The sequence below is a fragment of the Corapipo altera genome, unplaced genomic scaffold (assembly GCF_003945725.1).
Source record: "Corapipo altera isolate COAL_440 unplaced genomic scaffold, ASM394572v1 55, whole genome shotgun sequence".
In the NCBI taxonomy this organism is placed as follows: Eukaryota; Metazoa; Chordata; class Aves; order Passeriformes; family Pipridae; genus Corapipo; species Corapipo altera.
Window position 1 is genome coordinate 17,133,950 of NW_020884882.1, and position 14,223 is coordinate 17,148,172.

The 14,223-nt window shown below is 47.7% G+C and overlaps 1 protein-coding gene across 4 annotated transcripts in view; it reads left to right on the top strand.

The window, feature by feature from the left end:
- Positions 1 to 13,820, top strand: part of GRM7 (glutamate metabotropic receptor 7) — a 139,938-nt gene extending 126,118 nt beyond the window's left edge. For 2 of the 4 annotated variants that reach the window (XM_027640726.1, XM_027640731.1), the window contains one exon: positions 1,481 to 3,359. Coding sequence is in view for 2 of the 4 variants with exons in the window: in XM_027640731.1 (XP_027496532.1) it covers positions 1,481 to 1,500 (20 nt within the window). In the remaining 2 variants the exon portion in view is untranslated. Of the gene's footprint in view, positions 1 to 1,480; positions 3,360 to 4,215; positions 5,496 to 12,697 lie in introns of those variants that run through there. The other 2 variants (XM_027640729.1, XM_027640725.1) reach the window with 2 other exon arrangements.
- Positions 13,821 to 14,223: the final 403 nt, after the last annotated feature.

Sequence of the window (14,223 nt, forward strand, 5' to 3'; positions counted from 1 at the left end):
AGGCTGGGCTGGCCAGGACCTCTCATCCCAGGGCTGGGCACAGTGTGCTGCTTCCAGAGGCTTTCCAGTTGTTTCCCAAGTCCTTCTTGGCTGGATCAGCATGCAGAGGAGTGTCCCTGGTGATTGCCAAGTGCTCAGACAGCCTGTGAGGGATGTGCAGCCCCACACCTGGGGAGTCATCGTGTGTCTTGGTCACATCTCCCCTAGAATATAAATGCAATTACTGAGATTGCTCTGAATGAAGCTGTTGTGGTATGAGTCATGATAGGGTTTCAAACTGATCCTGGGCTTACACTGGAAGAGGTAAACAGAGGTACCCACAAGTGCCAAGGATTTTCCATGCCTGTCCTTCTTCCCTGGTAGCCCAGGGCCCACGGAGCCCCCACCCCACAGCAGTAGCATCCCTGGGGAAGGGCAGCTCTTTGAAGGCTGTGAGTCTGAATTGTGTGATGCTCTGTAGCTCATCAGGCCCTTGGGTGTGTGGTGGAGAATAATTATTTGCTGGATTGAAGCATCATTTTTATTTTAAATCCGGCCCATTTCATCCCGAAAAAGTGCTCCGTGTTTAACCTCACTTGAGGGATTTTCTGTTCAGTGGAGGCTGCTAAGAAATGAGAATTTGCAGTCAAAATTGACTTTGACAGCTCTTCACGGCGTCTATTTTGATTCTGGAATGGCTGACTGGAAAACTAAACATCATAAATTCTTCTAACAGTGATATGCTTATTTTAAAAGTATTGCCTGGAGACACATCCTGGCCTTGAACACTCCCAGGGATGGGGCAGCCACAGCTTCTCTGGGCAACCTGGGCCAGGGCCTCCCCACCCTCACAGGGAACAATTCCTTCCCAACATCCCACCTATCCCTGCCCTCTGGCAGTGGGAAGCCTTTCCTTGTGCCTTGTCCCTCCATCCCTTGTCCCCAGTCCCTCTCCAGCTCTCCTGGAGCCCCTTTAGGCCCTGCCAGGGGCTCTCAGCTCTCCCTGGAGCCTTTTCTTCTCCAGGTGAACCCCCCCAGCTCTCCCAGCCTGGCTCCAGAGCAGAGGGGCTCCAGGCCTTGGATAGAACATTCCCTCCTGTCTGAACATTTGGGGATCACGGTACTTTCTTTCTACATCTAAAAAAAACTACTTTGGATGGTGCACTTTTGTACATTCACATAATTGCACACTCCCATATTAATTATTTGCAGACTGTCTCACACCTTTCATGACTTACATGACACAAGACTTGTAAATATGCAGGGAACTGTCAGACTGTTTCCTTTTTTAAAAATTAAAATTCTTAGGGCACTTAAACCATCACCTTCGAATTTGATATCTGAATAAAAACACATAATTCATGGTTAGAAGTGCTCTGGATATTAAAAGCTGGGTAGTAGATAGATGTCTGTGAGGAACAAATGAGTATTAATTAGTGTATAAATATTCATATTTCATTCCATTTTTTGTTTGTCTTCTTATGTGATCTTTTTTCTCCAGGAAATTTGGAGGAAGAGTGAGCAGATATAGTTAGACCTCATGGACCAGTCCCTCTCTTGCTTTTTTACCTGGCAAAATCTCAGTAGCTCTGAGTTCTCCCGTTGATTAATTTATCAGTCCTTACATCCTCTCAGGGAGACTCTGTCAAATTTATAAATTGTAGTATCAGGAAAAAGACAAGACTTTTGGCTCTCTTCTCTTCCATCTATTTCTAATGACTCCCTTTCTCCCAGGCAGGGCAAATGTCACCGTGCCAGGGCTCAGCTGGTGCTGTTCCCTCCCAGTCCCCGCTGTGCTCTCCTGAACACCCACACCCTGCTCGGGGTCGGGAGCAGGGAAGAGTTGTGGGATTGGGAAATGGAACCTGACATTCTCACCTCGATTCCACTGGAGTCCCTGGGATTTCCCCAGCCTAGGACATTGCAGGATTTGGGGTCCTATTTCCTTCCTCCCCAGCTCAGGCACCAGGGAGCAGGACTTGTATCTGGCAGCTTTTGGGATGGGAATTCTTTCCGTTGTTGCCACTGGCACATCCCTTGATGGCTCCAGCCTCTGGCCTAGGGGTTGTGTTTGTGTCACAGCCTGCACAGGGCTGCTCCTGCCTCCTTGTGTGCCTTTGGGGATTCTACCCAAACTTTGATATATTTTGTCACCTCGTGGCAAACAAAGCCATGGGAGATTGTGGGGCAGGGCTGGGGAATGACGGCGCTGATGGACTGGGGGAGTGGGAGCTCAGGGGCTGAGGCACAGCCCAGCACTCCTCTGCCACTGACAGAATTCACCCTGGAAAGGAGGCAGAGATTGTTTCCTGTTGACACGGAGAGCAAACAGAGAATATATTTGTGCAGCAGGGGCCTGGGTTTGTTTGGGTTTTGGGGGCCAGGAAGCAGCAGCAAATCAAAGCAGTGGTACATCAGAAATTGAGTTTTCTCGGTGTTTCTCTCTCACAGGCACTGCTTTCACACCCAAATTCTCTGGAAAACATCACAGGGTGTTTGTTTCTCTTTACTGGTTTCAGGGAAGGAAATGTGAGCATCTCCCAGCAATGTTTGGACACATTAGTGGAGAGCATCCTTATGGTCATGAAAAGAGGTGTTTTGACTTTGGGGTGAGCTTGTTTGTTTTCAACTCTGTCTGATGGCAAGGAACAAAGGCAGGGGGGTATTTTTTTTGCCATAGAGCAAAACAAAAAGGGAACGGAATTAGATTAAATACATGTAACTGCCCATGAAGACACATGATAGGGAAGAAAGGCATTCTGGGGTTTGGCTGAGTTACTCCTCTGTGACTCAGAGCTCTGGGTCTTACCTGGGAGCAGAGTCTGGCACTGCATCCAGTGAGATGTGTGTTCTTGCTGTTCAGTGGAAAAAGAAATAAAAAGATACAGTTGCCATGGTTACAGCATTTGTCACAATGCTTATCGTGTCCCTGGGATAAAGAGCCTTGCATTAAATCTGGGCTCTTATTAATATCAGCTGTTAAACATTTCCAGGGTATTTGAAATCAAGACTTTCTGCTAAAAAATTAAATGTTGATTGCAGCAAAATTGGGCTGTTAAACAGTGCTGGTCGGAGTGTAATTTTGTTAGACACTGTGTAACAGAATCATACACCAGGAATACATTTTCCAGGGAATTTAGTCTCTTTGCACCTCATGAACATTCTTGATTTTCCTGTTAGGATGTTTGTTACTAGCGACTCTGCCAAGGAGTTGGAGCAGGCCAGCTGGCAGGAAGGGAGGGGAGTTCCTGGGTGTGAGTAAGAAAATTATGACTTGTCTGATTACTGTGTAACCATGGAAAGACTGGGAGAATCGGGATTGTTCAGCTTGGAGGAGAGAAGGCTTCAGGGTGACCTAATTGTGGCCTTCTGGGACCTGAAGGGGCTACAAGAAAGAGGGAGAGAGACTTTGGACAAGGGCCTGGAGTGGCAGGAAAAGGGGAGGAATGGCTTCACACTGGCAGAGAGTAGGGTTAGATGGGATATTGGGAAGGAATCCTTGGCTGTGAGGGTGGGGAGGCCCTGGCACAGGTTGCCCAGAGAAGATGTGGCCGCCCCATCCCTGGAAGTGTCCAAGGCCAGGTTGGACGGGGCTCGGAGCAGCCTGGGCTAGTGGAAGGTGTCCCTGCCCATGGCAGGGAGTGGAATGGGATGGGCTTTAAGGTCCATTCTAAGCCAAACCATTTTATGATTCTATGATTTACTTGGATATCTGCTTGGGTCACAACACTTGGGATTTGCATGGAGAAGAGCTGGGGTGTTGCTGGGATAGGGACTGGCCACCAAAAGGTGCTGTTTGGGAATGGATTTGGTGAGGGGGGTTGTGTTGGTCCTCAGTAGCTGGAGAGAAGGGGGTAACACAACACAGGATGGCAGGAGAAATAAATGATGGAGAGAGGTCCTGGGAAGTGTCAGGGCCATGCCAGGAGGGGAAGGGTGGCTGCAGAGCTCCCAGCTGTGCCCTGGGGCTGGGACAAGGCAGTGGGGACACTCTGGAACACAGACAGGAGCCAGAGGTGAATTGTCTCCTTACAGCTCCGACTCCAGGACTCCTTTGGGATGTTTTAGCCCATCACTCAGGTCATAATTTTAATTATGCTTCCTGCAAACTGTTTTCACACATGGCTCTAACAGCTCTCCCAGAGCCAGGCTTTCCAGGTGAGATAACCAAAGTGCTGTTAATTACTTGGTTTTAATCAGGTGAAAATAATTTGCTTCTGTTTGTTATCTTTCCAGACCACAGCATTCAAACAGAAACATTAAAGAGGTAGTTTGGATTAGTGGGTTTTCTGTACCGTTGGCTCCAATTAAGGAATAGGAGTTGGGTTTGTTTCTTCCCTGCCATAATCTCATACAGATTTGGAAACTCATTTCCTAAGATCCTGTGCACTTCTCCAGCTACCTGTGAGGCTGGTGCAGGTGAGGCACTGGGGATGGGATTGGGGTGAGGGCTGTACAGTGACTCTGCTTGTCCTCTGGGAACCACTTCCATCCTCACGTTCTGCTGCACTCGGGATTTCTGTCCCCCAGGGCCTGACCACATGTCAGAGCACAAACACAGCTCTTCCTGAAGCCTCTCTGCAATCTTTCACTGCTGGAAGTGTTGATAAAGCCTTCTTGCTGTTCATCCTCTGATCCCACTCTCACTGATACTTTCAAGCTTCACCTGACACAGAGGTTTTTATCTGCAAACAGACAAGGAGGAGACTGGGGAAGATGCAGCCAAACATGCTCGAGATTGATGTTCTTCAGCAGTACCTACTTTGTTGATTTTAGCTTTTATTTGGAAGGGTACAACTAATCCTCTGTTACAATCTTATTTCCTGACTCCAAATCTCAATCTCATATTCTCTGTCTGGCAAAACCCTGATGATTTTTCAGGCCATAAACAGTCTGGCTGTACTCTGTGACTCAAAGTCACATTTTATTTTAATGGCTCAGATAGGAGAGTTCAGAGGAAGGACTCTGGATTGATCTCTGCAGGTGCCCACCTTGATAACACCTGCACAGCCCAGGGGTGGCAGGCAGAGCTGATCCCTCAGCACAGCCCCAGGAGGCTGGAGCAGTGCCTGTCACCACAGGCATCGGATCATCCCTCCAGCTTAACAAAGGGAGTTTATTGAGGCTGACAGAGGTATTGGCATGAGCAGCTCCGAGGCAGAGAGATAAATGATGTGCTTTGTTTGTGTACAGAGAACTGGCCCTGGCCCTGGGAAATCTGTTAGAAATGGTGAGTGCCACCTCCTGCCAGTGAAAACAGGGAATACAGATCACAGCCCAGTGCTGGGGGATATCCCAGGACACCCCATAGTCCTGGTTTTACAAGTAATACAGGTGCAGAACTTTGTAATATTTTTCAGAGGAGCAGATTTCCTCACTGAGTTTCCTCACTGAGTTTTGCCCTTACCATGGTCCTGTCTCCTGCCAGAGACACCTGGATTTCAGTAACTTTCCTCAGGGATGTGTTTTGTCCAGGAAAGGAACCTGCCCCTGGGATCCCAGCACTGAGGGCTGTGGGGGCACGTGGATGCTTCCAGCAGAGTGGTGGAAAACCAGAGATACCTGAAGCACTCCCTGTGTCCAAGGGGGACAATGCTGTACAAATGCTGTAAGGAACCAATAACTGTCCACATTACTTTATACTGTATACTGTAAATTTTTAGGGTGAGCAATGCTGGTTGTGCTGAAACTGGGAGGTGCTTTGCCCTTGACTGGAGCAGGAGTGGGATTTCAGTGGATTGCAATTCCATGCCTGTCTGGAGAGCTGGAGTTGAACTGGGAGTTCACCACTGGACTGTCCTAAAAACAGCAAGTGTATGGTTTGTGCTACATTCTGTAGGATTTTCCCTTACTTGTCTTTGTAGACAGCTTAAGTTTGCTCCCCAGGAGCAGAGTCAGGGCAGTATATTGGTTATCCCATGCCATCAGGAAAAGCTTCCCAGCATACAGAGCTGTGTTTGTTCCCCTGTGCCTCTGAGCTCTGTGCACAAGCTTGAGTCCGTTATTTATCTGGAACATGAGATGAAAACATGCCCGACTTTCAAACAGTCCCTTCATTCTTCTTTCCTCTTTCCAAAGAGCTGCCACGTGCACATGGACTGTGCAGAATGACCTTTACATCATTCTGTGCCTTTAGGGTGAGGGGTGTGATAAGCTCCGATCCTTCCTGGGATTCCCTGGGAAAGCCTGTTTCACTGGAATGAGTGGGTATCACTCTGCTTGAAACCAGGTCAGAATTGTCTGGCTTTGTACTGCAGTGCAAGCAAGTGTTTAATAGAATTGCTTTCCCTGCGTTGCCTGAGCTTAGAGTTCCTTCATCCCTGTGGATATAAAAGTTCACCAGCAGATTGGGCTCAATCCAACATGTTTGCAAGATGCCAAAGCAAACACTTACTGTATGAACTCAACCCTCCCACGCTGTCTTAGGCTTTAAGAGGGTCATGTTGTTGCCACTTTGACCTGAACCGATTCTATCATTATGCCATTATCTCACCCAAGAACTGCCTTTATTATTCTTTCTGCTGGATACATTCCCTGTTCTCACAGAAAGTGCATCGTAACAAAAGTGAGGAGTTAAAAACACACACCCCGAGAGCTGCTACTACTTGAAAGCTTTATAAGCTAAAACAGACTTTTTAAAGAAAAACCTACTTCAAATCCCCATGTGCCCTGGGGAACTGGCAAGGTCAGACTCTTCCTTCCTATTAAATCCTCGTGGGAACTTCAAAGGAATCCTCATTAAAAGAGCCCAGGACATTGAATATTTGTAACAGCTGAGTTGGCCCCAGCTCTGCCCTGCTCGAGTGGTGACAATGCCCTGTGTGGAAGGCTCCCAGGGAGCTGTGGCACTCCTGCAGCAGTTCTGCAGGCTGGCTGCGCTCAGGGGCTGCTTGACAGGAGGGTAAACAGCCGTGTCTAAAAGGGAGAATAATAAGGAAGCCCTAAAGGTAAAATGAGCCCTGGATAAAATACGAGGAATTCAGAAGGGGAAGCCTTATGAAGTGATGGACAGTGAGTGCTCTTTAGACAGAAATACACCTGCAGAATGTGCCCAGCCCTGCTCTGAGCAGGGCATTTGCATGCATATGCATAAACATCATTATTCTAACAATGTGAAGCAATACTTTTGTCATTAATTGCATTCTGAAGGCCCCGAGGGGAGCCAGGTGGATCCAGGCTGTTGGGGCTGTGTAAAGCAGGTTGCTTTGGCTCTCCTCTCCTGGGGCTCTCTTGGCATTAATCACTGCTGACCTCTGGCCACTGGTGTCACCTCCTGATTCCCCTCTGGAGCAGCAGCTTATGGATCTTATCAGTGCTCTGCAGACTGGGAGCAGAGACACCTGGGTGGCATTTGGGGTTGGGGGTAGACAGCCAGGCTGGAGATCTGGCTCCAGCCACCCTGCCTACGTTAGCTGAGTGGAGCCAGCAGAAAACCTGGCCTTGTCTCCCCAGTCAGCTCTGTGCACACGTGGGGGAGGCTGCTTTGGCTTTACCTCCTGCAGCACTTGGCATTTTAGTGGCAGCTGGTTAGATTTCTAACCATAGGCACTGTGTTATGTGCCTGCACCAGGGAAACTGTGCCTGTATGGCCCCACCTGGCTTGTGATGGTTTTGGCCAGCTTTGGGATTTCCAGTGATTCCTAAGGACAATCCATCCAGCTATCCCACTGGAGAATCCAGAGGGCCGTGTCCATCCGACACATCAAACAACAGATGCAACAGACTGTCCAACTCAGCACCAGGTTGCCATCACACCAGTTGTACTGGATAAATTAGTGATCAGGAAACAGAAGGAGTCCCTTGAGCACTTTCTCCTGCCCTGTTGCTGTTTGTGACCTGCTGATGAACCTCCCCACACCTGGAACGTCACCACTATTCCTGGCTGCCCTCAGCACCCAGGCACTGACTGTCACTGCTCTAGAGAGTGACAGATCTGACAGCTGGGAATGGTGTCACTGAGGAGAAGAGGAGGTTGTGAAGCAATTGGGAGGAACACACTTCCACTAATATTATATTTGTAATTTAATATATTCACATGCCATTAAAACATGAGGTTCCGTGTGCTCATCTGCATAAAAGCCACATGGTTCAGGCTGCAAGGACCCCCCACACAGGGGGGAAATGGGTTTGTGCAACTGCAGGCACTTAGAGACCAGATAAGGTGCCAGTACACCATGGCAGCACAACAGAGAGATGTCAAAATGTGATAGAACAATCCATTTACATTTAGATACCAAATTTAAAATTATTTTCTCCAGGCTTCATTCCATTTGTTGGGGTTTGGGCAAGCATGTAGAATCATTTAGGCCTGTTGCTTTCATCTCTTTCTCATCTAAATTCCCCAATTTAAAGGCAGCAGAGCATGGGGACAGCTCTGTCTTTCTGGCAGAGATGGAGGAGGAGCCATGTACACCCATTTCGCTTTCAGATGGACTAGAAGTAGGATTTAATAATCAGCCTCCGCTCTGCCTGGCACGAATGATATGGGTTTCTAAGCCAGAATTAAGAAAGAGAGAAGGTAAGAATTATCTGGCACAGTGACTGCAGAGGGAATCAGTGCAGGAGTTCCAGGCTCGGAGCCATCACGATGTCCCTTCCTGCTCAGAGCTGGGAATGCTGAGATGATGTCTCATATGTTTGATAGCCTGAGATGCCTGGGGGCTGCAATAAAATTCATTTCTTGCACTGTAAATCTTTTCTCTTTAAGCATGGAAGAGGTTACAAATGTGCATAAAATTGAAGTGCAAGTGATTAAATCTCACTCTGAGTCAGTATTGACAACTCTGCCTTGCTCTGGGATGCTGTGGCAGCTCCTTTCTTTGTGGCCTGTGCTCAAGATAATGAAAACCAGTCAAGTGATGAAACTTATACATCCAAAGAGGCTTTTTGCTTCTGAGTATTTGTTTTTAATATGTTGTCGTGGCACAGAGATGCAGCTATTTCCAATCCTGTTGCTCCCTTCTGGAAGGGGGTGGGTGTAGGCTCTCACTGCCCCCCACTGCTGAAAAGAAAAGGGATTTAATTAATGATTGTGCTTTAAGGAAGCATTGTTTGCTTTCCACGTGCAGCTGTTCAGGTTGTTTTCATTGAGGTGATGTTGCTGCAAGCTGTAGGTGTCTTCACATGGATGGTTGCAAGGCAGGAGGGTGGGATCCACTTACAGAGAGTGAGGAAAGGCACAGCATGTAACTGAGAGGACAACTCAGAGCTCATGAGGGTTTCAGGCTCTTGAACACAGTCACATCCTAAAGTAAAGCTGTGCTGAGAGGTGTCTGGGGTTTTGGTGATCAAGGGGCCTCTTTATGCCTCTGTCAGGACAAAAGAATTTTCTTTCCAAGCCCAGTAAAAGCAAAATCATAATGGGAGCTGGAGCATCCTGTGCTGTGCTCTGCCTCATGGGGGTGTGTGATGATAAATCCTGTGAGGAGCAGCTGAGGGAGCTGGGGGGCTCAGCCTGGAGAAAAGGAGGCTCTGGGAAGACCTTATTGTTCTCTACAACTCCCTGACAGGAGGATGTGGCAAGATGGGGGTCAGGCTTTTCTTCCAGGCAATCCAGTGATAGAACAAGGGGAAACTTCTTCAAGCTGCAGCAGGGGAGATTCAGGTTGGATATTAGGAAAAGTTTCTTCACTGAATGAGTGAACAGGTGGTGAAGTCACCATCCCTGGAAGTGTTTAAAAAACGAGCAGATGTGGCACTCAGTGCTGTGGTTTAATGGGCGTGGTGGTGTCAGCTGAAGGTCGCACTTGATGGTCTCAGAGGGTTTTTCTAACCCCAGTGATTCTGTGGTTCTCTGTGGTCACCTGTGGCTAGACTGAACTGGGGGTTGTGCAATGGCCCTGACTGTGTATGAGACTGTATCCTCTGGGTATCCCTCATACTGATTCCTTCTCCTATTAACATTGTCACTCTTCACCGATAATTAGCAGAAAATTGACAGAGAAGAGCACTCGTGAGGAGTGGTGATGGGAAGCCTCTTTTTAGGGTCTTTAAGGCTCTTTAGAAAGGTCTCAGGTTTTTTTCCAAACAAGTTACACGGTGCAAATGCCTCCAGCACATTTATTTGCAAACAGGCAGGATCCAGGATGTTTCCTTCCCACGTGGTATTCTGTACTCAGAAATAGCTGTCAGTCCCCATTCATCCCACGGCTCGTTTGTGTGTTCCTTTGCACCAGACTCAGGAAAGGGGGGCTGGATGCAGCTGGCCTGTGTCTCTCTGGACACAGGGAATGGTCCAGCACTGCAAATTCTGCATGTGCAACTCTTGGCTCTCTGCCAGCGTGTCCAAGTCAATGGCCAGCCGAGGCTGACATAATTATATGTATATTAATTAACATGTATATGTTGTTTGCAAGAGGGCAATGTGTGTTCACTGTTGGGAAGCCATCACCCATTAACAGGAACAGCAAGAGAGCGTGGGAGATGTGTATCTGTTCCCGTTTGAAGAACAGGGAATGCTGGTGTCTCCTGGATTAAAACACGGTGAATCCTGGTAACGCTTATGTTTCATTAGTATCCCCCATTTTCATGCAAATTAATTTCTTTGAGGAAAATCAAATCCATACCTGGTGCTAATTGCCAGTGATAATGATGAGCTGCGACTCAGTAGAGATTTGTTATCAAAGTAGACTGTCTCTCTCCTGAAGTCTTCAAGACTGGAGTGTGTCTGGAATTGTACATGGGCTGAGCTCCAGGTTCCTGCAATTAGTGCAGGAGCAGAGCAGTGAAATGCACCAAAAGCCATCAGGGGACATGATCTCCTCTGGCCTAACAGCCTTTAAGGCCAAGGAAGATTGTCTTTCCTCTCCTAAAATAACCATGGAGCTTTTATTGATCATTTAGTCTAAATTATGGATGATGCTTTTGTCAGCTGCATCATTCTGGTGAGGCAGAGCCGTGCCAGCCCTGGCGTCACTGTCTGAGCTCAGAGCCCACCTCTCCACGAAGAGCCCACAGGTGCACATTATCCACAGCATTTCTTGGCTCAGTCCCTTTGGCACCAGTGGTTCACCATCCTACTGGAAATGAGAGCTGAGCTACTGGGGCTGCATTGGTGAGAAAACTCATCAGCACAAAGATCAGGTTTGCTGAAAGGCTGAGTAACATCCCGGGAAACAGTGAAGGGGTGACATGATAGGAACCAGCAGTGGAGAGCATCCAAACCTCTGTCACAGGAACTGCTGCTGTTTGAAATTGGAGCATGTAATGGGTTAAGCTGAAGTATATCACAAAATAACACATGGAATTACTGTGCAACCTGTTCCGTGATGACATTTTTTTTCCTAGGCTCATTTTACCCCTTTTCAGCATCTAATAGCATTCCACAGTTTATTGGATATTTGCAGTGTAGCCTTGGAGGATAATGAGTTTTATCCTGGCAGATGTTGGACACCTTCGTGTCCAAGAGAAGTTAATGGGAACTGAAGATGATCAGCACTTTGTAGACTCAGTCCTTGATTGAACAGACAGCTCTGACTCGTCTGGGGCATGAGAAAACAGCTGAGTTGGGGTTTCAGGATAATACTGCAAAGGGCTGGAGTTACATGAGAGATTCTTACATACCAGCCTTGGGAGTAAAATCATTTCTTTGTCACTAAAAGATAGTGAACACCATGGAAAATATCTAGTTTAGCAGAGGGGCTCAGAGGAGCCCTGGGATGCCCAAAACCAAGTTTGAAAAGCAGTTTTGCAGAGCAAACTCAGTTGTTGTTCTCGCCTCTCCTTCTGTGGCATCTCTTAAATCTTCCTGAGAAAGATTTACAATGAAACACACACTGTTCCAAAAAGAATCCCAAAGTAGAGTGCAGTCTGTCCCCGTTTAGCAGCCCAAAAATGTTCAGCAAATGGTTAAGTTATGCCAAATTCTCTCAAAGACAGGGGGATTTAGGCTTGAGTGTTTTAGCAAACTGTGGTAACTGTAAATACAGGCTCTTTTTTTTTATCTCTATGGAGGGTTAGTTGGATCTCAGGGAAAGGTTCTTCCCCCAGAGGGTGGTTGGCACTGACCAGGCTCCCCAGGGCAGTGGGCACGGCCCCAAGGCTGCCAGAGCTCCAGGAGGGTTTGGACAACGCTCTGAGGGACAGGGTGGGATTGTTGGGGTGTCTGTGCAGGGCCAGGGGTCAGACTGGATGGTCCTTGTGGGTCTCTCAAGCTCAGGATATTCTGTGATTCTGTGTCCTGAATCTGTCAGTGTTGCCATACTACTGCAGAACACTTTGCTTTGTGTTCAGCTGCAAATAGTTGCAGATTTTCCTGACAGGAGCATGTAGCAGAGCTCACAAAGTTCTTCTTTCTCCTGACTGCTTTGATTTCCTTCTGTTTGCAAACAGATTGGATTTGAAGGTCATAATTAGGGAAGGTGGTACCTTCATTCTTATACTGAAAAATTCTCAGAAGTCATAAAACTTGAATTAGAATTGCTTTATCTATGAGAAAAGCCATGTTTAGCCCAGGAGATTTAAGAAGTTGGAGAAAACGTCACTGTTTTTAGAAAAAGGAAATCTTAATAGGATCTAGTTGCGGTGCCTGGGCATTGAAGTCATCCAGACTGCAGGAGCCTCACAAACTCCATCGGTGGTAACGGGGTTTGTAGGAATGGCTGGAGCTGCACACGGGGCTCGGGCTGGTCCGAGGGGGGGTTCAGGGATGTGGGAGCAGCACCGACCCCTCCAAGGGGCTCGGCCAGTGGGCCCTGACCTTTCTCCACTTCTCTTGCAGGCCCTGCTGCAAAAAAGAAGTACGTCAGTTATAACAACCTGGTGATCTAGGCCGCTCTCCGGAGTGAGGATTCCCTGCCCCGCTGGCGCAGCCTCCCCCGCGCGGGGCGGCAGGGCCCAGCAGCGCCCGGGACAGCACGAGGGGAGCCCCGGCTCCGACGGCTGCTCCCGGAACTCCTGCCCCGCCCCGGGCTCCGGCCGCACCGGCGTGGCCATCAGCCGGGCCTCGGGCCTGCTCCAGCCACGGCCTCGGGCCTGCTCTGGCCACGGCCTCGGGCCTGCTCCGGCCGCGGGAGCCACCGAGGCCGCGGGGGGACCGGCCCCGTGCCGGCCGCAAAGGACTCTAAGGGGCTAATTCTGTCTTTCTATGTACTTCCAGACTGCAAGTTTTTGAACTCTCTGTACAGTTTGTGAGGATTTTTGCATATCGCCATCCATGTTGTTCCGAGGTCACTGTTTGTTTTTCGGATGCACAGTTTCATGAGGCCCCGTGCTCTCGGCACTTCTCAAACCAACCGGCAACTGAGGAGCTCAGACCTGTGTACATGACTTGTATGACTACTCTTGTATCACTGCAATTCATACACCTTATTTTTTTTAACTAAACAAACAAACAAAAAAGAATTTAAAGACCAAAAACTGTGCTGGCGAAGTTAGTCCCCCCTTCACACCTCCGATGGGCTGCAGAGGAAGCAGAAGGATTTTTGCTGAGTTTTAGTAGAGGTCTTGATCTTTGGAATGCATGCCAGTAATGTATTTTATGGTACATGTTAATAATTTATGTTTGATATTTGTATTTGTGTTCTATTTTGTTCTTTTCTTTAAGGTATATGACTATTTTGCAATAATTTCAATGATTATGATATTTGGAGGAAAGAATATGGCTTTTACATGTCTTGAGGTTTTTCTCTGTTGATGCCCCACCATGATTGACCAGTGTGATAAGGACTTACAGAAGCATGTATGTTTTATACTGTTTGTAATAAGTAATTTCGTTAATCTTGCTGCTTATGTGCCAATTTAGTGAAACCGATCTTTGCCGCAACCTCCTCCCTCCCTTTCCATTCTCTCGATCCTGTGATATTATCCAAGAATGTATCAATAAAGGATTTTGGTTAACTTTTTTTTATTTACTCCAATAAATATATTTTTTCAGTTGTTCCCTCCCCCTTCCCCCCTTGTGACTAACCTTTATTTCACGACGTTGTCAGGTGAACATCCAAAAACCTGACACACAGGTGCACAGAAAGCAGGTCTGGAAAAGGTCTTGGGGGAGCTGGCAGATGATTGCAGGAGGAAAAAGTCTTTAAAAGGCACTTTTCAGGATCTTTAAGAACCCCAAAATCCAAGTTTGAGTCCCACAAAAACAACCTTTCAGTCAGTGTTTGATGTCTCCAAAGCTGTCATCAGCCATTGAGGTTTGTGATGCCTTTGAAGGATGTTCTGTTCAGTAACACACCAGAACACAATTAGGGGAGCAGTTAATCAGAGCCAATCTGCCAGGCAAGGGTTGGGTGAGCTGGGGAG